At 36.1% G+C, this 25,121-nt stretch overlaps 1 protein-coding gene across 2 annotated transcripts in view; it reads left to right on the plus strand.

The window, feature by feature from the left end:
* Positions 1-14,293, plus strand: part of LOC109843985 (thylakoid membrane protein slr0575) — a 29,465-nt gene extending 15,172 nt beyond the window's left edge. The window contains exons 5-9 of one of the 2 annotated variants that reach the window (XM_020412990.1): positions 6,508-6,591; positions 8,161-8,214; positions 13,158-13,238; positions 13,712-13,757; positions 13,857-14,293. In XM_020412990.1, the coding sequence (XP_020268579.1) occupies positions 6,508-6,591; positions 8,161-8,214; positions 13,158-13,238; positions 13,712-13,757; positions 13,857-13,924 (333 nt within the window). In that variant the 3' untranslated portion in view covers positions 13,925-14,293. The remainder of the gene's footprint in view (positions 1-6,507; positions 6,592-8,160; positions 8,215-13,157; positions 13,239-13,711; positions 13,758-13,856) is intronic. The other variant, XM_020412991.1, reaches the window with a different exon arrangement.

Raw genomic sequence — 25,121 nt, forward strand, 5'->3', positions numbered from 1 at the left:
ATCTTCTCACTAAAAAACTCCACTGAGCGCCCTTCTTGTGTTAGAACCGCGCTAATTCTCAGAACCGATGCATCACATTCAACCTCAAACACCTTCTCGAAACTAGGAAGCGCCAATACAGGAGCAGAACACAATTTCTCTTTGATTACCTCAAAACTCATTTCCTACGTCATTCCTCATCGAAACTGCTCTTTTTTCAAGCAATCGGTAATGGGTGCCATGATAGTACTAAAACCTCGAATAAAACGCCTATAAACAGTAGCTAAACCATCGAAGCTTTGTACTTCACGCACGGTTCGCGGAGTTGCCATTCTCAAATTGCCTTCACCTTAGCCTCATCAACTTGAATCCCATCTCTTCCCACTATAAAGCTAAGAAATAGAAGCCGATTAGTCATGAAAGTGCATTTTAAAGATTGATATACAGTTTATGAGCTTGCAACACTAGAAGAACCTTCCTGAGATGTGTCAAATGCTCCTCATCTCGGCTATAAATAAGGATATCATCAAAATAAACGACTACAAATATCCCAATGAATGGACGAAGAACCTGATTCATCAAACACATGAAAGTACTAGGTGCGTTAGATAATCTAAACAGCATCATCAACCATTCATAGATGCCATCCTTAGTCTTAAAGGCTGTCTTCCACTCATCTCTAGGCCGAATACAGATTTGATGGTAGCCACTGCGCAAATCAAGTTTAGTGAACACTACAGCTTCCTCTACTAGTCTGTCAAGCATATCATTAAGTCGTGGAATGAGAAATAGGTACTTGACAGTAATTTTATTGACGACATGACTGTCAACGCACATCCTCTAACTTTCATCTTTCTTCGGGGTAAGCAGGGCATGGACTGTACAAGGACTCATACTCTCCCTAATCAAACATTTATCAAGCAACTCATTAGCTTGCCTTTGTAATTCCTCATATTCAGTTGGGCACTTGGGCTCATGCGATAATGTGGCAAATTGGGTAAGCTAGCTCCAGGTACTAGATCAATATGATGTTGAACGTTTCTCATGGGAGGCAACTCGTTAGGCAATTCAATAGGAGATAAATCAGGAAAATCAGATAGTACATTTTGAGCTAGAGGAGGGATTTCAACAATAGTCTCAGATTGACCTTTAACCACTAATGCTATCACAAAATCCGATTCTTTGACTTCAGCAAAGAAGCCTAAACCCATTATGTTGGTGAACACCGGCTTGTCTTCCTTAATAGCTGAATTGTTGTCAAACAGGTGAGATTGTGGCATCAAAACAATCTTCTTATCAAACCACCAAAAGACAAAAGTATTATCACAACCCTTATAAGTAGCATCCACATCGTAGTGCCACGGTCTTCCTAAGAGCACATGACAAACATCCATATCCACTACATCACATAAAATCTCATCCTTGTAATATTTACCAATCGATAAAGGAACCTTGCAAACTTCTAGAACTTGAACTTCAGTGCCCTTCTTAATCCATACAATTTTATAAGACGAGGGATGCTTCTCAGTTTTAAATTGAGTGTCTTTACCAAAGCCTTGGAGACCATATTCTCGCTACTACCATTGTCAATAATCACGTTGCATACTTTATTTCTAATAGTGCATTGGGTTCAGAATATCATGTGGCGTTGCAGATCATCTTGCACCTTTGGGGCTAGCAAAAGGCGTTGAACAATACAAGCTACCTCTTCTCCTTCGTCTCCCACTTCAATCTCAGCTCCTTTATAAATATCTTCTTCCAGCACATGCTCCTCTTCACTATCATCCTGTTCCACATAATTGACCGTTCGTCTGTTCGGGCAATTATTTAAAAGATGACTAGGTTGGTTGCATCAGAAATATTTTTCAAGAGTAGGGCACACATAAGGGTCATTAGTGGTTCATTGTGGCCGCTGATTTTGACCTTGAGTATTAGATTCAATAGGGATTGAAGTCTTTCCTCGATTCTACATCGAATCTTGAGTAGAAGGTGCGTCTTTAATGTTTTTATTGCTGTCCGAAGATGTTGACCCTCTTGGAGTAGAAAAAGCTTATTGAGTTGGTCGCCAAAAATTACTCGGAGTGCGCACGGTGGACCAGTTGATTTGATTTTCCACTTTCATCGCCAAATTAACTACGTCAGTCATAGTCCAGACTCCTTGAAGAGCCAAATGGTCTTGAATAGTCAATTTTAAACCTCCAATATAACGAGCGATTAATTGATCTTTCGTCTCTGACAAATTGACTCGAGCATTTAATCGATAAAATTCCTCTGTGTACTCATTCACCATGCGATTGGTTTGTCGATAATTTTGGTATTGTTGGTATAGGAATTGTTCATAATCGGGGGGAAGAAAACGTTGTTGAAGTAACCTCTTCATCTTAGGCTAAGTATGAACACGTTGTTTTCCTTATCGTTGACGGTTATATTGAAGCTGTTCCCACCAAGCCGAAGCTTCACCTTTCAACTTGTAGGCCACAAGTTTCACTTGTCGATCTTCCGGAATCTCTAAATAATCAAAAAAATTCTCGACGTTATGAATCCAATCGAGAAAATCTTTAATGTGTAAGCGCCCATCAAAGCACGACAAGCCCATATTCATCTTAAATTGTTGGCTATTTTGACCCTGATTCATAGCCCGATGGTCAAATTAGAAACCATCTTCTTCCCCGGATGAATAATCCAACTCCCGTTGCTGTCGATGAGGAGGATTTCTCCGCTGTGGTTGGCGAAAAGCAACCCACCTCGAAAAGGAGGAAAAATCTCGTCTTGCTCACCAAAGTCTCTCACAGCCACTAGCCAGAATCTATCACCGCCGTCCAGATCGACTCCAATTTGGGCTCGTCGGGGGTCAACTGCACCCTCGAAGGGCCGACATGTATTACCCAGGCCTGGGTTGTCGAGATTCTGGACCCTAGGATTCCACGCATCTAGATTTGCTTGCTCGGGGTTCTGCTGGCCACCAATCACTTTGCCGCCATCGCCACCGGGGTTGCCATTCCCCGGTCGGTCCCCTACTTGATCTGGTAGCCTCTCCCTTCTTTCATGCCTCGTTTCGGCAGTCAACACAGCCATCATCTGCGTCAGATTGCGAAGTGTTTCAGCAAATCCATCGAGTCGTTGTTCGACTCTTTCGAGTCGCCGTTCGACTCTTTCGAGTCGTCGTTCGACCCTTTCGAGTCGCCGTTCGTCGTCGGCGAGTTGTCTCCCACTATAACCGTCCTCAACCATCAGGTCCAGGTGAAAATCCATTCTCTGATACCAATTTGGTGTAGTGGAATAGGTGTTTCAAAGAAACAATCGAGAACCCAAATTGAGAAAAAGCTAAAGCTAACTTTTCTTCCAAAATATTATTCAGATTGTTTTTCCTAGATACAACTCAAAGCCTTAAATAGAATACATAATACAAAGAATATGAAACGTACTAAGAATAGGAAATGAAATTAGGAAACTTAGAATAGGAAACATGAAATTAGGAAACTTAGAAAATAATTCCAGAAAATAAGAAACTAATAATAAGAATGGAGAACTTGTTTTTATTAAACGTGCGCTGCATCAATTGATCTTATATAAATAAAAATATATATTTGAGCATGTGCATGTTATTAATTTCTATACATATAAATATACATAACATACATATTCATAGCAATGACCTCGTACCCTACATTTTATAAATTTATTGTATCCCGTACCACTACTCTTATTGGTACCCATACTTGTACCCGTACCCATGCAACTTACGTTGAGACATCAAGAAGGCACATGAAAATAACAAACAAATGATAAGAAAAAACATATGATGACATGGAGTTGCAACCCTCTACTCCTTTAAGCGTGCCATTATTGACTGCTACTTCCTCAACTTCACCGTCCACGTCCTCTAGCTCATCATCTCAAGGTTAACATAAGTTTGTTCATTATCTATATGAACGTGTTAAAGAATTTCATCTTGTGTCTTCTTGCTGAAAGGGAGCCAATTAACCTCTATTGGGAGTCACTAATGAGCGATGGAAAGCCACGTGGATGAAGAAATCAAGTCTATTGAGAACAACCTTGTGAGGTTGTCACACTACGAAAAGGCCATGAACCCATTGGAATCAAATGGGTATACAAAGAAAAGAATGCCGAAGACAAAGTTGAGAAATACAAAGCACGGTTGGTGGCAAAGGTCTACAAGAAAAATTTTGGGATCGATTGTAAAGAGAGGTATTTGTTCTTGTTATTTGCTCTTGTCAAATGGATATCAAATTAACATTCTTAAATGGCTACTTAGATGAAGAAGTATACATACAACAACCCATGGGCTATGAGGTAAAAGGACAAGAACATAAAGTGTTTAATTAAATAAGACATTAAATGGCTTAAAATAAGCTTGAGGCGTGGAAGGCTTGAATAAATTGCATATTTTTGAGGAATGATTATGTCCAATGTCCTCATGAACTGGCCCTTTCACTAAAGTAGAAAATGGAGATTTATTGCATATATGCCTATATGTGCATGAGTTGATTTTTATGGGTAATAATCCAAAAATGTTTGGTTTGGTGACTTCAAACTAACACAGAGAATTTGAGATGACGGATATTGGACTTATGGCTTATTTCCTCGGCATTGAAGTCAAACAAAATGATGATGAGATATTTATTTCTCAAGAAGGCTGTGCAAGGGAAATTATCAAAAGATTCAAGATGGTGAATTGCAAAGCAATTACTATTTTAGTGAACTTTGACATCAACTTGTCCAAGCATGATGAAGGGAAAGTTGTGGGCTCTGCTCTTTTCAAAAGCCTAGTAGGAGGCCTGAGATATTTAACATTTACAAGACTGCATATGCTAAATGATGTTGGACTTATAAGCCCGTATATGGAAGAACTAAAAACTACTCACACAAACTCTGCAAGAGGATACTTCTCTACATAAAAGATACAATACATGATGGCCTACTTTATTCTTTTTCACCTAATGCATAACTTTTAAGTTATTGCGATAATGATTCGGATGGATATCAAAATAATAGAAGCACTGCAGGCTTTGTATTTTACTTGCAGGCTTTGTATTTTACTTGGGAGGTACCACATACACATCGCTCTCCAAGAAGCAACCTACAGTGGCATTCTTGTGAAGCAGAGTACGTTGCAGCTTCATCACGCACTTGCCACGCAATTTGGTTAAGGAGAATGCTCGACGACATATATTTTCCCCAGAAATGCTACAAAACTACAGGTTGGTAACAAATCGGCAATCGCATTAGCAAAGAACTCAGCCTACCATGAAAGAAGCAAGCACATTGATGTACAATTTCATTTTACTAGAGAATATGCCAAAGAGAAAGAGATCGAGTTGGTAAATGTAACGACCGGTGATCAAGTAACGGATATCTTCACCAAGCCCCTGAAAGCGGCACTCTTCTATAAATTCAAGACTATTCTTGGCATGATTAATAGAGCTAAATTTGGATTAAGAGGGTGCTTTGTTGGATAGTCCAAGTAGTTTCCACAACTTTCATGTGTCTTTGTCTAAACACATGACTGTGTTGATCCATGGATGGTAGTCAAATTTCTAGATGCTTGCTCATGTAACACATGCAATAAGTGTAACACATAAGTCATGGTATGTGTAAGATAGCTATAAAAGGCCAAGCATACAGGTTCTTATGAGCAAGTTAAGTACAACAGTTGTGTTGTAATGTAAAAGGGACGTGAATGATGGCTTCAGTGAGAGTGACATGAGTTCTTAGTAACTAGATTTATTTGATTGGTGAAACTTGATCATTAAACTTTTAATGAGATAAGAGAAAATATAGAAAGAGCCAGAAACAGTGACCCGTTTGCCTATTCCTACACTTCTCTAGGTGTTGTTTTATGTGTTTGTTTTGGGGCAGTGGGGATTGCAATTTTTAGTTACTATCACATTTTTTAGTTCATGCTACAGGTTACACATTGGTTGTTTGGTGTCAGCTAAAATATTGATTTTTCCCTAGAGAAATCATCAAAATCTGCTAGAAACAGTAGGTAAATTGTAAGTATAACATTATCGTCAGCTAACTCTGTTATTGTAGACATCACACCTTCCTGTTCTTTGTTTTCCTTTTTTCCCTCTGATTGTTTTAATAAAATCACTATTTTGAGAACATAATATGAGTTAATGAGGTTTCAAGAGGGTTGATTCAGGTTACTTGTTTTTCAATATGCATGGATGCCAGAATTTTGGCCAAACAGGACAGGACAGACAGAGTAGACAAACTAGAGGAGCATAAATCTAAACAAGTTCGAGCGTTTTTTTTTAAATCTAGAGATGCAAGATGCTTGGGGATCTCGTCTCTTGTTTATCACTGTCTCTTCAACCATAGCATAGAGTGGAAGGAACTTATGGTTTCTGTCCACATCTCAAAGATGTATCTATTGCAAAGATTATGTTTTTTTTTTAATTGGTGAAAGGACCTCTAAAAACAGCTTTCTGAATGGTACGCAATACAGCTGATATTTTTATAAGAAATGTGATTGCTTATGCCTTTGTAATGTACATGTAGGTGAGGAGTGATGTCATAAGATATCGTTATGGAGATGAACAGCACTTGGATGAGGCACTGAAACGAATCTTCCAGTATGGCCAGGTAATATCCTAACTCCTTTAAGGAAGGAACTTTGTTTCCATCAAACTTAAAGATTACTGATGGAAAGCTAGAATTATAGTGAACATCATCTTCAGCATGTTACATTCGATAGAGGAACGTAGTGGATAATAGTTTTACTACAAAATTTTCTGCTTTTCATATTCTTTTCTACTGTTTGAAGAAGATTACACCTATTAGTACTGTACTCTTGTACTGGGGTTCATGAATTAATTAGAGTACGGGCTTTCAAAGTTCATTGATGATGCTATATTTAGGATTAGTTCATATTTTATATTGTAGTCTTGAGTCTCCAGTAGTTCATGTGCTTGGAGAATGACTTGTCTTCATGTGTGTTGAGAACTTTTAAGAGTATTTTACATTTAAAAAGAACAGTGTTTTTCTGGTGCTTAGTAGTAAAACAGTTATGAGCTTGGGGAACTACTGCTAATAAATTTCTTCAGGGTGTCACTGGGTGTAAGTGTTCGCTTTAAATATATAATGGAAATACACCACCTTGAATCAACATTTTTTGCGGAAAATATTCATCTCACAAATGCTTTTCCTCCAGAGGAAAATAGCATTCTTTTTGTTTACAGTTCTAAGTTCAGTAATCTTTTGAAGGCACCATGTTTGTAGTCTCTACTTTCTTTAGAAATAGAGCCTTACCTTATGATCAGTGCAGGCAAAAAGTATATATATTGTTTAAAAATTAATATATACTTGTAAATGACATGATTTCATTGATTTTTATCAAAAAGGATAATAACGTAAATTTGTGTTATAGATGAAGGTATGATAGGAACTGTGGATAAAGTTATAAAAAAACAAAGTTGAGACAATAAACTATTCTTTCAGAATGTATAGTTCCGATAGCTTTTTCAGCAGCAGCTTGAAAAAAATCTGCACGTCATGGAGAAATTATGTATTAAGAATTTTCCTCAAAGAAATTACCTCCCAATCTCTTGGAGAACTGGGAAAGTGTAAATACTAAATAGAAAAACAAACCATTTTTGTATGTCTATTGCTGCTCATGTTTCAATGTATTGAAGTTGTGATCATGTGTCAACAATATTTTAGCTTTCTAAGTTTTCCCCTTTGTTTCTCTTACAAATTTGTCTCTTGTGAAGGTTGAGTTTGCATGACTGATCTTATCTTTTACACCTGACGTTCTCTTGTGCCTCTGACACTTTAACATGACATTGAGTCCTTGACAACTAAGATTGGTTTGATCTCCTTCTGAACTACATAGTTTTAAGTCAATAATATCTACACGTTGCGTAGATATTTCTACTAATTTGGGTGTTACAACTTACAACATTGGCTTTCTGGCTTATCTAGGGATATGATATTCGGCTGTTATATTTTTCCCTTACGCTTTATACATTGTTACATCTAACGTTGAAAAAAAGTCAAGAAATAACATGGAAATTTTTCCTTGGTTACATCACTCTGTTCAAAACAAACATATTTGATTAATTGATTTCTCTTTTGTTAAAAGTAATCTGTAATAACTTATATTTGTATAAATTCCTATTTCTTAGCAAAACAAGTTCTTCATTTACCTTACAGGGTGGTGGTATTCCACGACGTAGTGCACCAATATTACAAATGATCCGGGAAGAAGTAAGTTCTTTGTATATCTTGTTCTTATAATTTTCAATTTTAGCTTTAACCACTGCTTTGTGGCTGTGAAATCTCCCTGATGAAATGCAATCACATTTTATTGTCAAATTGAATTTACTTATAGTTTTATAATCATATAAGATGTTTTTTGATGAATCCTATGTTATCCCAAAATTACAAGTGTAATTAATGGCAGGTATGTCAATATGCTGTTTGTCTCTCATTATGGTTATTGTCTTTTATGAGAGAGTTATTATTCCTTGTATTATTTTGACATCATCAAAAGAATGAAAATTTGGTACTGTTTCGGAATAGCTCTTATAAATAGTAACATATGTCAAGAGAAGTTTTAATCTGAATCGCATCCTGACATTCTGGTATTTCAGGCTCTATATATATTTAGTTGATCTTCCATAAGATCTCATCTACGTTTTCCTGGCATGTTACTCAATTAGTCATGCAATGACATCTTCTATCTAGGATAAGTTTCCTGGCATGTTACATCCGAATAATGTAATTGTGCCTGTTATTGATCACATTAGTGGGTAAGGAGGTTGGCCATTACCAGACTGGTTCTTATTGATGCACACTGTTTGAGGTAGAAATATGAGAGTTGTGAATGCTATTAATAGAGGAAGGTGATTACAACAGATGCTCAACAGACCTGCCTGCAATGGCCAATGGCTATCGCAACAATAATACAATACATTATCTGTAATTCTGTTTAACTTTGATACACTGCATCAGAATCACAGCATAAAAAGGGTCCTATTCATTCTAATTATAAAATCTGGTAACCTTCCCATGTCATTTGTTCATGGACAAAATATCGCCTGCAACATGTACGAGAAGAATTAATTAGTTAGGTACAAGTCCTTGAAACAATTTGTTTACTCAGTTAAAGTGGAATACTAGGGGTGTACATGGTTATACTAGACTTTTTCCATGCACGCAATTTGAGGTAGGGAATTGAGGGAGGCAAATGTGGCTTCTATTAAGAAGGTTTAGATAGTTAATAAGAGGAGACAGCTATTAGTAGTCAATTACCACCAAATATATACAAGAGCTGCATCATTCTATGTGAGACAGACTTGCCATGTATTCATTAGGTGACAAGACATCTCAATATGATAATTGCTTTCTCCTTCCAACTTTGGTAATGAGTTGGCTAACTTGATGTCTATGTCGCATGAAAATGGACACATCGTCATATACACAACATAATGTCCATTGTCCAGGAGCATGTAAAAAATTACAACTGATATTTGTGTATGGCACATCTGACTCTATCTGTTCATGTACACACCTCGACACAATTGTTACTTTGATAACCACACCCAGTCTAAATTACTAAAGTTGCATCCTATAGGACCAGTCAGTTCCTTCTATTCTTTACATCAATTGAATTATTGTCCGTCTTAACTTGGCAAAGCTCATGGTATATCCATGATCTATTTGTCTTGTGAACACTCTAATTGATATGCCACTTCTGTTTCACTCATGAAAGTATTCTAGGCGCCACATTTAAGAGAGATTCCTTGTTTATTATGCTGTAGGTCTTTCATCCCTATAGTTTTCTATCTTCTTGATGTGCCTTCTCTAGTTTCCCCTATTGCAGGAAGCCACACCTTAGTGCAGGAAGCCGTAGGCTTTGTGAATATGACATGGATTATTATTCTTACACAAAAAATCAGTACAGCTGTCTATTTTTTGTTTCTTTTTACCTATAGGCCTTAATGTTCTTGCCATTGTACCAACAGTCCCAAAGTTATAGGGAGGGTGGTTGATTTTCCCACATACTCAATTCTAAGGGTTTTGAACCGTTGAAGGTCCTTACCATGGACTGAAACCTATGTTTTGCTGCAACAATGTTGTTTTTAATCCGCTTCATTCTTTACTTTTTAAATAAAAGCATTCTCATCTGGATCTAAATCTGTCTACTTCACCACCTAAGTATCTCTACCGTGGCGCAAAAAGTCCAAAATTATGATGAATATATAGTTATTATTATCTGGTTAAAGTGCTCTCATGGATCTGGAGGTACCTGACCTTTATTCCATCTTAATATTTCTAGTACCGAATTAAAATTCCAAAGTTGTGGCTTAAATTTTGATGATTATACTCTATTATCTCCCATATATACCTTCCATCATTTTAATTTAATGATTTTTTGTGCAATCATGTACAGATGTACTCATGATATATTGTTCTAAATGAGCATCATAATACTTTTCCAGTCATTTTGTGTCCTGTTTGTTTCAAAGTTCTTATGTTATGGACGATTTATACAAATTTATTAATTAACTTTAACCCCGCAGTTCTCCTCATTGTATCTTCAGTCTGTTACCTTTTGCTCCTGTATAGTAATATTCTCATTGTAAGAGACTAATAACTCTCTATAATGCCTCTACATAGACTCAAGTGCCTTTAGGGCGTTATTTATATTCAGTCTGTAGGTTACTTAAAGAAATTATTTCAGAGAGAAGAAAAATAATAAGATAGTGCATTTAGAGAGAAAAAAAACTTATCAATATACCAGTTATATCTTGCATCCTTTTTTTGTTCATCTGTGTGAAATAAAAGTTGTAGCCCAGTCTTGAACATGGCATGGCCATAATTCAATCACACACTTGAGTGAGTCAGCCTTTACTAGCATATCATGTAGATTAAATATCAAATTTGTTGCCTTACAAAGTTAAAGACGGACTAAGGTGGTTAGGTATCTAGTAGCTATGAACGTTTGTTATCTTTTATTGCCTTTTGGTTGTTTCCTCATAGTTTAAAATTTTGCGTTTATGGTATCAGCAAGAAGACACGAGGGCATCCGTTTGAAGGTGTTATAAGGACTAGGGGTAGATCGAAAGAAAAATAGATATGGTCGTAAACGAGAATATCATAGTTGGCTAGGTTGCACGGATACGGGTGTGGACACGAGTGCGGACACGGATATGGATAAGGGACACGACAAATTTGTACAACTTAGGATATGGGGACACAACAAATTGTTCAAAACTATTGAAAAAATGAAACTGAGAAAGTGAAATAGTGAGATAACATCAATAAATTGTTCAAACTGTGATGATTTCGACACTATAACACAAATCCTAAGTCAATTACAAATTACAAGTCAATTTTGAAAACCCTAATAAACCCTAGAAGTTAAAAAACTAAAATTTACTCACCAGTTCTTTGTAATGTCTTCTCAAATGCTTCTCTAGCTCTCTTTGATCTCCGACAAACTCCTCTTTAATATTCTTTGATGGAGTTGAGCAGCTTTGGGGATGAAAGGTTTTCTAGGTTGAAGACGACGAAAGAGGGGGCGGAGAAAGATAGGGAAAGGATCAGGTTTTTGAGAAGACTTAAGAGTTTGGTTTGGGTTTTCAACTTAAATAACCTTTAGTTGTTAAACCCGTTGAGCAAATAAACTTCAATTTTGATTATAGGGTTGCGAATTCGGGTTTGTTTTGTCTTGAACCTGTATGCGCCCCCAATGAATCCGCATCCGACACGTGTCAGACGCGGACTCGTGGATCTTTTCATCGTGATGGTGTATGCCAGATAGTCACTAATGTTTGATAAGAGATGACTCTTTGAGCAATAAATCAAGAATGGGATTCTTGTTGTGGCCTTGAGAATTTGGGGTACAACCTTTATTGTTAATTGTTGAACTTTGAGCATGTTCAAAAACTTGTTCACATTATTTTATTTGCATTTTCAATTCAGTAAAACTTATTATTCTACATTTTTAAATTAAAAATGCTTCATGCACTGTTTTTCCCCTAGATTTCTTTAGGTCTAGATATTGCCTGGTTCGCATAAAGTTGAGTACATTTGTGGGCTATTTTTGAACTTTAAACCAGTGCAAATTCGATCTGTTTGATAATGGTGTTATAAATAAGGCTTTAACATTCATGGTATCTTGATTTTTCTGCCCAGATGTCATCAATCACATATAGTTGTCTTTTTTCTTTTTTTTCTATTTGTGAGCAAGTGCTAATGCTTTCTTGTTGATGTAAGTCTGAAGATGAAAACCACTGTTTTAAGTTCTGTTGTTTTTTATCAAAACAATGTTCTGTTTTTCATCAAATTCAGGTTTTTCTTTTCCTCATAAAAACCATCTTTTAGAATACGGAAATTTGATGGAACCACCTTTTCAATGAGAAACCACCTAATAATGGGGTTTAAATTTCAAACAACCACTCCAATGCAATTTGTCTTCAATTTTAACCTTAATTACCGAAAATACCCTCCTCTCTTCTCTCTAACCTCCCCAATTATGACCACCTTACCTCTGCCATCCTCATCCGCCTTACCTTCACTCTCATCTTCCTCCATGCCAACCAATGTTGAGATGGAGGAGAGGAGTGTGAGGTGGGATGGAAGAGAAAGGAAGGAGGGTGGGTGGAACATGAGGGAGGAAGGTGGAATCGGAATGGAGGGTGGAGGAGGGAGGAGACGTGGCGGAGGAGAGTGGAGGGTAGATGGATAAAAGAGCACGGGTGGGGGAGGAGGAGGGCTGAGATGGGACGGAGAAGGAGGAGGGCAGAGGGAAGAGGGTGGAGGTGGGCTTGGGGTAGTTAGGGTGGATGAGGTGGGAGAAGGTAGAAGGGAGGAGGGTATTTTGGTAGTTCGGGAAAAATTAAACAAAAGTTGCCCTAAAAGTTGGTGGTGGTTTGAAAGTTAAGCTCACTTATAAGGTGGTTTTCTTTAAAAAGTTTGAAGGTGGTTCCTATCATTTTGCCGTATTTTTAATGGTGGTTTTCATGAGAAACCCCTCAATTTTAATTTTGTTTAGTTCCCTAATTTTTCTGTTAATGATTGTTTTGCCTCCAAGAGGTCACTGAAAAAGATGTTAAATACTGTTTTCAATTCTGCTATTTTTTTTTGCGAGCAGATCTCATTATTCTTCTATAGTCGTCTTCTAATGATTTTCTGCTAGATAGGTCACTGAAGACGGGAAATACTGTTTAGTCCTTGTTTTTGAAGCGAAACTCTTGCAACTGTCTGATTTTGAGAAAAGACAGGTAAAGTAGGCTGCCAGAAATCCAGTTTCTGTTATACGATGAGTAGTTAAATGGATAACTATTCTAAAATGGGAACAACTAAAGAAAGAGCTGATGACCTGAATAGCAGTGTATTCTCCTCGTAATAAAAATGCGTTTGGATTTCTTTCCCATCACACAGCAAGTTACTAATTATTTAAATTTTTTACTTTTCTATTTAATTTACTTACAACTATTCTCATTCATTTCAAAATATGTTACATTTAATTGCCTTAGATTAGTTCTTCTTTTAAGCCTAACTCCTAACTAGAACTTGTGTGCTATTGTCTAAATTTTTATTATTCTGACTCATGGAATAGAGCTTCCTTAAAAACCACAAACTACTACATACATGAGTAGTATGAACTTGCATTTGCAATTTTCATCTTTACCACTTTTCTCATGGGATGCATCTATTTGCTGATTCATAGAAACTTCTGATTCTGCATTTGTAGGCAAAATTTACATCATTCTTTGGACCAGGGATCACTGCTGAAATTGGTATGACTATATAAAAATTCTTTCTTTTTAAAATTTATTATGTGAAAGTGAAATGTACAGTGTTGCTGTAAGCTAAGACCATATTATTATTTTTTACAGGGACAGGGGAGAATCCAGATCTATACGAAGTTCGCCTCATTTCTGAAATGAGTACACAATCAAGTTAATAAGAGTAGCTTTCTTCCGTGCCACTTCAATACCGTCCAGCCTTCTTTTCTTTCCTTTTTAGGTGGCTATCCTATCTATAATTGTATTATTTGTTAATAGTTACTGAATTTTATTTACAGTTTCTGATCTCAGCTGGAAACCAAGCTGATAGCCATGTCAATGTTTCCCGATTTTTGTTTGTCCATCTTTATTAATTCGAAAATGCTTTTTGGCTCGCACTTTAACGTGCGAGCCAACTCGCTCAAAGACAAAGGGGTGGGACCCACTGTGCTAGTGGGGCCCACCCCACAGTGGGTCCCACCCCTGTTTCTGTGTGAGTTGGCTCGCGTGTTAAAGCGCGAGCCAAATAGCAGCGTTGTTATTAATTATATGACAAGTTTTTATTTTGTCCAATAAAAATTTCTCTGCTTTTGATGTTGTATATCAACATATAGTTGAATACATTGTTAATATGCTATGTATCTACAACACCAATACATGCCCATCGAATCCGCCATATATTGATAAATTTGCATGTAAGAGGTTTAAACCATTGAATTTCCTTATTACGTGAGGCACCGAATTGCAAATTCATTTCTTCTCTTTTAGGGACGTTGAGCAAAATCTTGCTTGTTACACGTTTCAATGTTCCATAGTTAATCGTCGAAGGCCATTTACTTGATAACGGTTAAGGAATTCTAGCATAGAAGATCACCTCCCAAAATTACCAACTAATATGATGACTCATGTATTAAAATTATGGCATTATTCTGTTCATTATAAAAATAATATAAATAAGTTTCCTAGTATTTGATTGCTGTTCTAGGGGATATCTCCGAACCGATCCATATCCGTATCCGTATCCGAACGGATGCGGATATGATAAGCTAATTTCAAAACCGGGTGGATACGGTTTCAGATACGGATTTGGTTTCGGATTTTTTTTATACGAATCATCGGATTTTTTTTGGATACGGATACGAATATTCGTAATGTAATAAGGATTCGGGTCGTATCCAAAGTTACAAACCCGTAATCGCTAACCCAAAACCAAACTACAACTAAAAACCCTAACCTCGTGATATCCCATTCCGCCTCCACTCAATTTCCAGCCTCCGCTCAATTTCGTCAGATCCCAACAGTCCCAACCCAAGACTCCGACCTGTCGCCGGCGTCGTCTTCGTCGTTCGCCCGCGTCCCGTTGTCGTCAGATCCTGTCTAGACCTCGTCTCGTCTAGTCTGCGTTCGCCTCATCTTGGCCAGTCCGCCTTGTCAGATCCCGTCGTCTTCGCCTCGTCTTCGCCCGCGCCCGCCTCATTTCGCCGCACGATGTCGGATCTCGCCGTCGGATCTGCCATCTTTCCATAAAGTCGAATCGAAACTTTACTTTTAATTTCATTGTCAATATGTTATATCATATGTGCATAAGATTTTTGAGTAAGTTGTTTTTAATTTAATTGAATATAAATCATGTCTAATCCTTCGATTCAAATGTCTAATGAAATTTTGGGAATTTGAGTATATTTCAGAAAGTTTTATATTACATTTCTGTAACTGTCTTCGGATTTGGTTGTTGTGTGTGTCTGCTGCCTGTTCTTAGAGGAGTCTTTTCTTTGCAATCTATTCTCAAAAAGTTATTTTCCCTGTTCTTAGAGTACCTACATGGAAAACGTTAAGTTAAAGTTATTTTCCCTGTCACCATCTGTTGTATTTCAGTTCTTTTGAATTTCCAGGCTATGACACAACATTATCTACATCATGTGGGTTCAAGGTGAAATGTTGATTGGTTGTGTTACTTGTGTACCAGGACACAACTAAAAGTAACATATTTGGTTGTTCTATTTGTAATACCCTAGGGGGGTGAATAGGGTTATGAGGCAATAAAAATGCAATTAAATAAGACAATGCAATACACCACAAAATTTAAATGCTAAATCAATATAAAGGAAATGAGTTAGGGAATAGTTAGCCAATTGTGACGCGATATGTTCACGAGGTTCGGTCCTCCGACCTACGTCCCCGCTCCCCACTCTCGAGTAGAATTTCACTATCACAACCCGATTTGAAAGCCAAAACTTCTTCATAATGATCTCCTCTTGAGATCTCACAACCACACAGTAGATCTCCATGAGATCAAGCTCCCCAAGAGCTACAAATGAAAGAAAAGAAGCTCTCTTACAACATCCCTATGGCTAGATGAAGAGATTGCAATTGAAGCTTGGGATGTGAGATCAGTAAGTATGAAAACAATTAAAAGTTGAAGCTCTTTTTAAACAATAAGCACAAACTCAAGAGATTTTAAATGCTTGCTTAGTTCCTGAAGTGAATGGGGTTGATGGGTATTAATAAGCATTCAAGAGAACAGCCAAACCCCAAAGAAACAGACAAAAAACGTTCAAAAATTAAGAAATCTGGAAACTGTACAAAACTAGCTGTTGGAAGCTTATCAGTCGACTGATGAGCTGACCGTCGTAAGCGGTTTGCAACTCGTCGGTCGACTAAAGAGCTCATCAGTCGACTGAAGGGTCATTAGTCAACTGATAGAACGTCAATCGCAGAAATAGAAATTTTTGATGATTCTGACCAGTTTCTTAAGTCGACTGATAACAGATTTTCAGCCTGTTTTGATTTTTAAAAAAGATTTTCCAGGCCCTTTAAAAATGGTAAATAAATTCTAAAAAATATGAAACTTTGGGAAAAGTTTTCAAATATAATAACAAACTCGTTTGAAAAGAAATTTTGCAAAAAGGACATGGTATTTGTGAAAAATCAACGTTTAGCAAAAATGTCAAAATACGAGTTTTGAAAATGTATGAGTGTGTTATCCCAAGAACTTTAAATGTAATCAATCATACTACTTGCCTACGTTAAGCACTAGAGAGAAATAAAAATACAAATATCCCTCACATATAAGTACATATCTTTAGTCTTGATATTTTCTTTTATATTGATGAAGCTTCTCTTGTATGTTGTGCTCTTTGAAAACTTTGCTTCATCACTTTGCCTTCACCTCCATGGATATCATTGTTGTAGCTTGTTGTTCCATCCAGTGCTAACAAGCTTGATAAATTGTAATCTACACAATATAGCTCAACAAGCAATTAGCACCAATAATGGTGTTTGTAAATCATCATCAAAAGAAAAAGGCTAACAATCTCCCTCTTTTTGATGATGACAAATAACCATTATTCAAGAGCAAATAAAAAATGAATATTTAACTTATAGATAGTTTCTCCTCCAATCTGCAAGGCTCTCTCCCCCTAACTATGCACAAAAGAGGAGATGTTTCTCCCCCTTTGGCACCATAAAAAACGGGGTAGATAAAATGAGATACATGCAAAAACCCACAAGATACCCGTCAAGTGTTGGCTTGTTCGCGTCACATTCCTCAAGTGTTTGGATTTACGACCTCTCCCTAGGCATTACTACCAACCCACTCCTCTTGGAATTGACCCGATCTCTCCTAACCACTCACACAAAGTATCCTAGTGTGTTTAAACATGTTATGACAATAAATATAAGGTTAATAATGAGATAGATCAAAAGCCAATATTATAAGGTTAATAATGTCATTAAAACAACCAATCAGAGAATGCACAAGCCCAACTCATTTCTTATGCGACAAAAATCTTCTTCACAAAAAGGCTTGGTAAAGATGTCCGCTAATTGTGATTTAGTATCAATATAAACAAGGGATACATCTTTTCGCTCTACATGATCACGTAAGAAATGATGGCGTATATCTATATGCTTGGTTCTAGAATGCAAACAGAATTTATTGAAATATTAATAGCACTAATATTATCACAAAGTATTTTTGTATCATGAAAATGTAAATCAAAATCAACCAAATTTTGTTTCATCCATAAAAGTTGTGCACAACACAAGCCGGCGACAATGTATTCCGCTTTCATAGTGGACAAGACAACACAATTTTATTTTTTGGATGCCCAAGACACAAGAGAGTTACCCAAAAATTAACATGTACCACTCGTACTCTTGCGGTCTACCCTACAACCGGCAAAGTCGACATCACAATATCCACAAAGATCAAAAGATGTGTTTTTAGGATAAAATAAACCAAGTTCTATGGTGCCATTCATCACAATATCCACAAAGATCAAAAGATGTGTTTTTAGGATAAAATAAACCAAGTTCTATGGTGCCATTAATATACTTGATAATTCTTTTGGATAAAATAAACCAAGTTCTATGGTGCCATTAATATACTTGATAATTCTTTTGACTGCAACCAAATGAGTTTTTTTAGGAGAAGCTTGAAAATGTGCACATGCACAAACACTAAACATTATATCCGGCATACTAGCAGTAAGATAAAGTAGACTACCAATCATACCTCGACAAAGCTTTTGGTCTACCTTCTCACCACTCTCATCCGCATCCAACTTGATGGTTGTTCTCATTGGAGTTGGTGCATGTTTGGAATTCTCCATCTCGAATTTCTTAACCAACTCTCTAGCATATTTGCTTTGCAACACGAATATTCTACATTTGTTTGTTTGCTTGGAGACCGAGAAAGAATGTAAGCTCTCTCATCATGCTCATCTCAAATTGATCTTGCATAACTTTGAAAAAAAATCCTTGCACAAAGATTCATTAGTGGCACCAAAAATAATATCATCAACATAAATTTGAACCAAAATGAAATTATTTTTTCTTTCTCTAACAAAAAGAGTATTATTAATTTTTCCTTTTGAAAAACCATTATCAACAAGAAAACTTGAGAGGCGAGTATACCTAGCTCTAGGAGCTTGTTTTAACCCATATAAAGTTTTTTGAATCCGGTAAACATGATTTGGAAATGAAGAATCAATAAAGCCTGGGGGTTTCTCAACATATACCTCTTCTTCTATAAAACCATTCAAGAAAGCACTTTTAACATCCATTTGAAATAACTTAAAGTTTTTAAAACTAACAAAGGCCAAAAACATCATAATTGATTCTAATCTTGCAACCGTTGCAAAAGTTTTATCATAATCTATGCCCTCCTCTTGATTGTATCCTTGGGCAACTAAACGAGCTTTATTACTAGTCACTATGCCAAATTCATCAAGTTTATTTCTAAAAACCCATTTAGTTCCAGTAACATGAGTATCTTTATGTCTAGGAATTAGTTTCCAAACATTATTTCTTTGAAAATTGTTCAATTCATCATGCATAGCTAAAATCCAAAACTCATCTTTTAAAGCATCATCAATACGTTTAGGCTCAATTTGGGATAAGAAAGCTACATTACCACATTCGCTCATTGCTTTTGAGCAAGTCATGACGCCTTTGGATGGACTACCTATAATTTGTTCCTTGAGATGATCCGGTGCAAATTTTCATGTCTTGGGGAATTCTTCTAGATTTTGTTCATTGTCGCCTTCTCTAATATTTGGTGTGTCTGTTGAGGGTTTTTCATGTATTTCCAAAAGCTCCAATCCTTCCTCAATATCATCATCATCTCTAGGCAAACCATCTTGCGAACCATCATTAGTTTCATCAAAAGTAACGCTTATAGATTCTTCAACAACGAGTGTTTGTTTGTTAAAAACCCTATAAGCCTTACTCCTAGATGCATATCCCAAAAATATACCAATATCAATCTTTGAACCCAAACTTATCATGGCGATATTTAGTGTTTAAGATAAAACATTTATAACAAAAAATATGAAAATAACAAATAAATGGTTGCCAAAAAAGAGTTCATAAGGAGTTTTCTTAAATTTAGGTCTAATCAAGACACGATTTAAAACATGGCAAGCCGTATTGACGGCTTCTGCCCAAAAATACTTAGGCAAATCAAAAGCATTTATTATTGTACGTGCCATCTCTTTTATGGTGCAATCTTTCTGTTCAACAACACCATTTTGTTGAGGTGTTCTAGGGGCGGAAAACATATGAGTTATACCACGATGAGCACAAAATTCATCAAAAAAATTATTTTGAAATTCACCACCATGACCACTTCTGATTTTAACAATTTTCAAATCTTTTTTATTTTCAACTCTTTTCACAAAATGAGAAAACTCTTCAAAACATTCATCTTTATTTGCAAGAAAAATTACCCATGTAAAACGTGAAAATCATCAACAATAACAAATACATAATGTTTTCCTCCTTTGCAAGAAAAATTACCCATGTAAAACGTGAAAATCATCAACAATAACAAATACATAATGTTTTCCTCCTAGAGAGGCAACACGCATAGGACCAAACGTGAAAATCATCAACAATAACAAATACATAATGTTTTCCTCCTAGAGAGGCAACACGCATAGGACCAAAGAGATCAAGATGCAATAATTGTAAAGGTTTAGAAGTAGATACTTCATTTATGGATTTGAAGGAATTTTTAGTTTGTTTACCTTTGGCACATTCCTCACACATAGAGTCTTTAATCTAGATTAGATTTGGTAGCCCTCTTACTAAATTCTTCTTGAATAGCTTAGATATTAACTCTGAAAGCACCCTAATGCCACTAGGAAAGAACCCTAGAGGGGGGTGAATAAAGTTAATGCTAATCTAATCCGATTTATGCCAAATTAAAACTAATTAACAAATATATCCTAGCAAATTAGATATGAACAATATATGTGCAAGGATATACAAATAACACAAGGGTGAAACAAACTACTAAACTGATAGGGAAATATAAACAACAAGCAATTGACTAAGGTGATATAAATGATAAGCACGAATATAAAGGAACGCCAATGACAAACGCAAACAAACGATATGATCACGGAGTTCGGTCCCCACGACCTACGTCTCCGCTCCTCACATCGAGGAGATCTCCACTATGACAACCGGGTTTTCTACGCTCACGCGAATAACGTTTACACCTCACACTCGGTTTTCTAGCTCTCAATACAAATAAATTGTTCTCTACAATGGATGAGAACACAATGTAAGCTCACACTCTAAAGTCACACAATCCCACAACCCAATTTATACAAAGTATGCAAATACAATAAGCTCAATGGTTGTGTGTGTAAACAAAGAGTATCAATAAAACAATTAAACTCAATAATAAAATCTAGCTTATGAAAATTAGAATCAAAACAATAAAATAGCTAGAATTGAGTTTAAGGAAACTTCTCTATAGACAACAAGAGAGAGGGAGAAGAGTGAATGCTCAAACACCAAAGGATGATCTTCAATTTGCTCTTGTGAAAATTGCTTCACAAACTAAACTTGAAACAAACACTAAAACAAACTTAAAACCCTTGTAAAACTTGTTTTAAACACTTCTTGATTGCTTCAGAATGTTAGAGGGCAAGGGGTATATATAAGATCAAGAAACAAAGCCCAAAACCCAAGTAAAACCCAACAAAAAGACAAAAATAACGGAAAAAAACTAGTTGTTACTATCGTCGATCGACTGATCAGTCGATTGATGAGGTGACCGTTACAGGCATTTTCCAGCTCATCAGTCGATTGACGACATTTATCGACCAAAATAAATCAGAAACTTTTTGTTATTTCAGGTGATTTTTTTCAGTCGACTGAACACAATCATCAGTCGACTAATAACACTGTATTAGCCTGATTGAAACAAAAAATCTGATTTTCAAACCTCTTTTAAAAATAGCAAATAAAATTAGAAAAATGTTAAACTTTAGGAAATGATTGTAAACATGATAATATACATGTTACAAAAACTGGTTTTCAAAAAACACCTCCCAAATGAGAAATATCTTCATTTTTCAAAATAGTCCAAAACATAAAAATACAACAATACTTGTTTTGTCATTTTGACTAAACCATGTTTTGAAAACTCTTGTATGGCTTTATAGACTTGATAAAATGACTAAACCATGTTTTGAAAACTCTTGTATGGCTTTATAGACTTGATAAAATGTATGAACTATTGTTTTAGAGTCTATAACCCAAAAACACAAGTATGGCTTTATAGACTTGATAAAATGTATGAACTATTGTTTTAGAGTCTATAACCCAAAAACACAATATTATGCAAAAATAAAGTTTTGCACAATATGCATTTAACAAAATGATATATATGAAACATATAAAAGTGTATATGAAGATATATTGTTTCATATCTATATAGCTAAACCAAAACATATAGGTATATGTATAACTATATATATACAAAACCAAAACGTGTATGTGTGTATATGATTGAGCTTAAAGTATCAAACACACATAATATAACACCTAAACTATTTATCCAAGCTTGGTTGATCTTCAATATGCTCTCCTTGGTAAACTTTGCGGATGAAGCTTGAACTTGGATCTTTAACTTGAATTGCATTGCTTCACTCCGATATTCTGCCAACCTCCATTAGATATGATCGTTGAAGCTCAATTCCATCCATCCTCCAACATATTGTTTGGCTAGAATAGATACAAAACACAAACACTAGATAAACAACATTAGATGTAAATTATTTGTAAATCATCATCAAAACAAAAGGACCCAACAAACTCCATGTTAGCATGTCCAAGTCTCTTGTGCCAAATCCAAGGATCTTCATCCATCGTGGCAAGACACTTTACATCTTGATCGATTGGCTCATTCATCTCAAAAATGTAAACATTAGATCTTCTAAAAGCAACAAAAATAATTTTATCATTCATACTAATAATATATTTATCCGGTTTAAAAGTAATGTCAAAGTCTTTGTCACTTAATTGACTAATACTAAGAAGATTATGATTTAATCCTTTAACAAAACAAACATTCTCAATTATGGGAGAATGTATCTTACCAATATTACCAATACCTACAATATTACCTTTCTCACCGTCACCAAAGGAGACATTGCCTCATTCAATTCTTGATAGGGTTGCAAATAATTCCTTGTTGCCCGTCATGTGATGTGAGCAACCACTATCAAGGTACCACAACTCCTTATGTCTTGTGCGAGACATTCCCTATATGTAAACAAGTTGTAGAACCTTTAGGTACCCAAACATTGGGTCCTTGAATTTTAGTATCTTTGGTACCTTTAGGTATCCACATTAACCCATAATAATAAGCATTATCTCTAAGTCTACAATTTGTGGAAATGTGACCATATTTCATGCAATATGTACACACAAAATTTTTCTTTTAAGTGGGTGCATGAGATTTGTGATTCCATTTTCTATTTACATTATTATGATTAGAGTAAACATGATAAAATTTAATTCTATCATTTCTAATTTTTAGCCTCTCAATTTTAGACCTTAGTTGTTTGTTTTCAAAGTCTAGATCTCTTATCATTTCATCTTTTAGAGCAAGAGAGGATTGTAGTTGCTTAAACTTAGAGTCACAAGAACCATGTAATTTTTTGAAAGAAGAATATTCTTTTGCTAATCTTTTAAATTCAATGTTTAATTCTTCTAAAGCAGCTTCTAGTTCACATTGCATATAAAGAGTTTCACTTTCGATTTCGGATTGTACCTCATCTTCATGAGCCATGAAGTAAATATTTGGGTCATGAAGAGCAATCTTGGCGCCCTCGTCATCGCTATCCGAATCACTTGGTTCGGATTCATCCCATCCGACGTATATAACCTTCTTCTTGTACTTCAAGTATTTTTCCTTTACTTTGGGACAATCATTTGCAATGTGTCCCGGTTCATTGCATTCGAAACATTTACCTACACGAGAGGGAAACTAGTTGTTAGACCGTTTTTTAAAATTTTTATTCATTTTAATTAATCTTGATATTCTTCTAGAGAGGTGTGTTACTTCTCTAGAGACATCAACTTCACTATCCAAGGAGGATGAGTCATCAATTGATCCTTTGAGCGCAATAGTCTTCAATTTTTGAGATGGCTCCTCGGTTGCCTTTGGAGGCACTTCCTCCTTCTCCTTGATCTTCTTCCCATGGACCTTGAGCTTGATAATGAGACCATCAAGAGAAGTGTTGTAAGATCATTAGCTTCCTTGATGGCCGTAGCTTTGGGCTCCCAAACTGGCGTCAAAGAACGAAGAATTTTATAGTTCATCTCTTGGTTCGTCAACACCTTATCAAGGCCATGCAATTCATTTATGATATTAGTAAACCGAGAACATAGCATCAATAGATTCATTTGGAAGCATTTTAAATAATTCATAATCATGCATGAGGTCACTAATTTTGGATTCATTAACTTGAGGGTTCCTTCATGAGTGATACACAATTTTCCCCAAATTTCGTGTGCGGTTGCACACGTGGAATCCCTATTGTATTCATTGGGGATAAGTCCATAAATTAATGCATTCATGACTTTTATATTAAGGTTTGCTTGATGCCTCTCACCATCGGTCATACTACTACTACTAGGCTTCTCAACATATTTCTTCTCTATAATGTCTAAGATATCAAGGTCAATGCATCGTAGATAAATCCTCATTCAAGCCTTCCAATAAGCAAAGTTGCTACCGGTGAAAAGTGGGAGTCTAGTGGTGGATTGTCCCTCAAGCATATGCACATTCAAAGAAGCCTCTATTGGATCTTTCCTCTAAGGTGGTTAAACCTAAAAATGTATAGGGACCTTGCTCTGATACCAATTGTAATACCCTAGAGGGGGGGGGGGAAGTAATAAAAGTGCAATTAAATAAGACAACGCAATACACCACAAAATTTAAATGCTAAAACAATATAAAGAAGATGAGTTAGGGAATAGTTAGCCAATTGTGACACGCGATATGCTTACGAGGTTCAGTCCTCCGACCTACGTCCCCGCTCCCCACTCTCGAGGAAAATTTTACTATCACAACCCGATTTGGAAGCCATAACTTCTTCATAATGATCTCCTCTTGAGATCTCACAACCACACAGTAGATCTCCACGAGATCAAGCTCTCCACAAGCTACAAATGAAAGAAAAGAAGCTCTCTTACAACAGCCCTATGGCAAGATGAAGAGATTGCAATTGAAATTTGGGATGTGGGATTTGTAAGTGTGAAAATAATTGAAAGTTGAAGTTCTTTTTAAACAATAAACACAAACTCAAGAGATTTTAAATGCTTGCTTATAGTTCCTGAAGTGACTGGGGTTGGTGGGTATCTATAAGCATTCAAGAGAACAGTCAAACCCCAAAGAAACAGACAAAAACATTTAAAAACTAAAAAATCTAGAAACTGTACAAAACTATCTGTTGGAAGCTTATGAGTCGACTGACGGGGTTCATTAGTCGACTGATGAGCTGACCGTCGTAAGCGATTTGCATCTCGTCGGTCGACTGAAGAGCTCATCAGTCGACTGAAAGGTCATCA

Source organism: Asparagus officinalis, chromosome 5 (genome assembly GCF_001876935.1).
Source record: "Asparagus officinalis chromosome 5, Aspof.V1, whole genome shotgun sequence".
NCBI lineage: Eukaryota > Viridiplantae > Streptophyta > Magnoliopsida > Asparagales > Asparagaceae > Asparagus > Asparagus officinalis.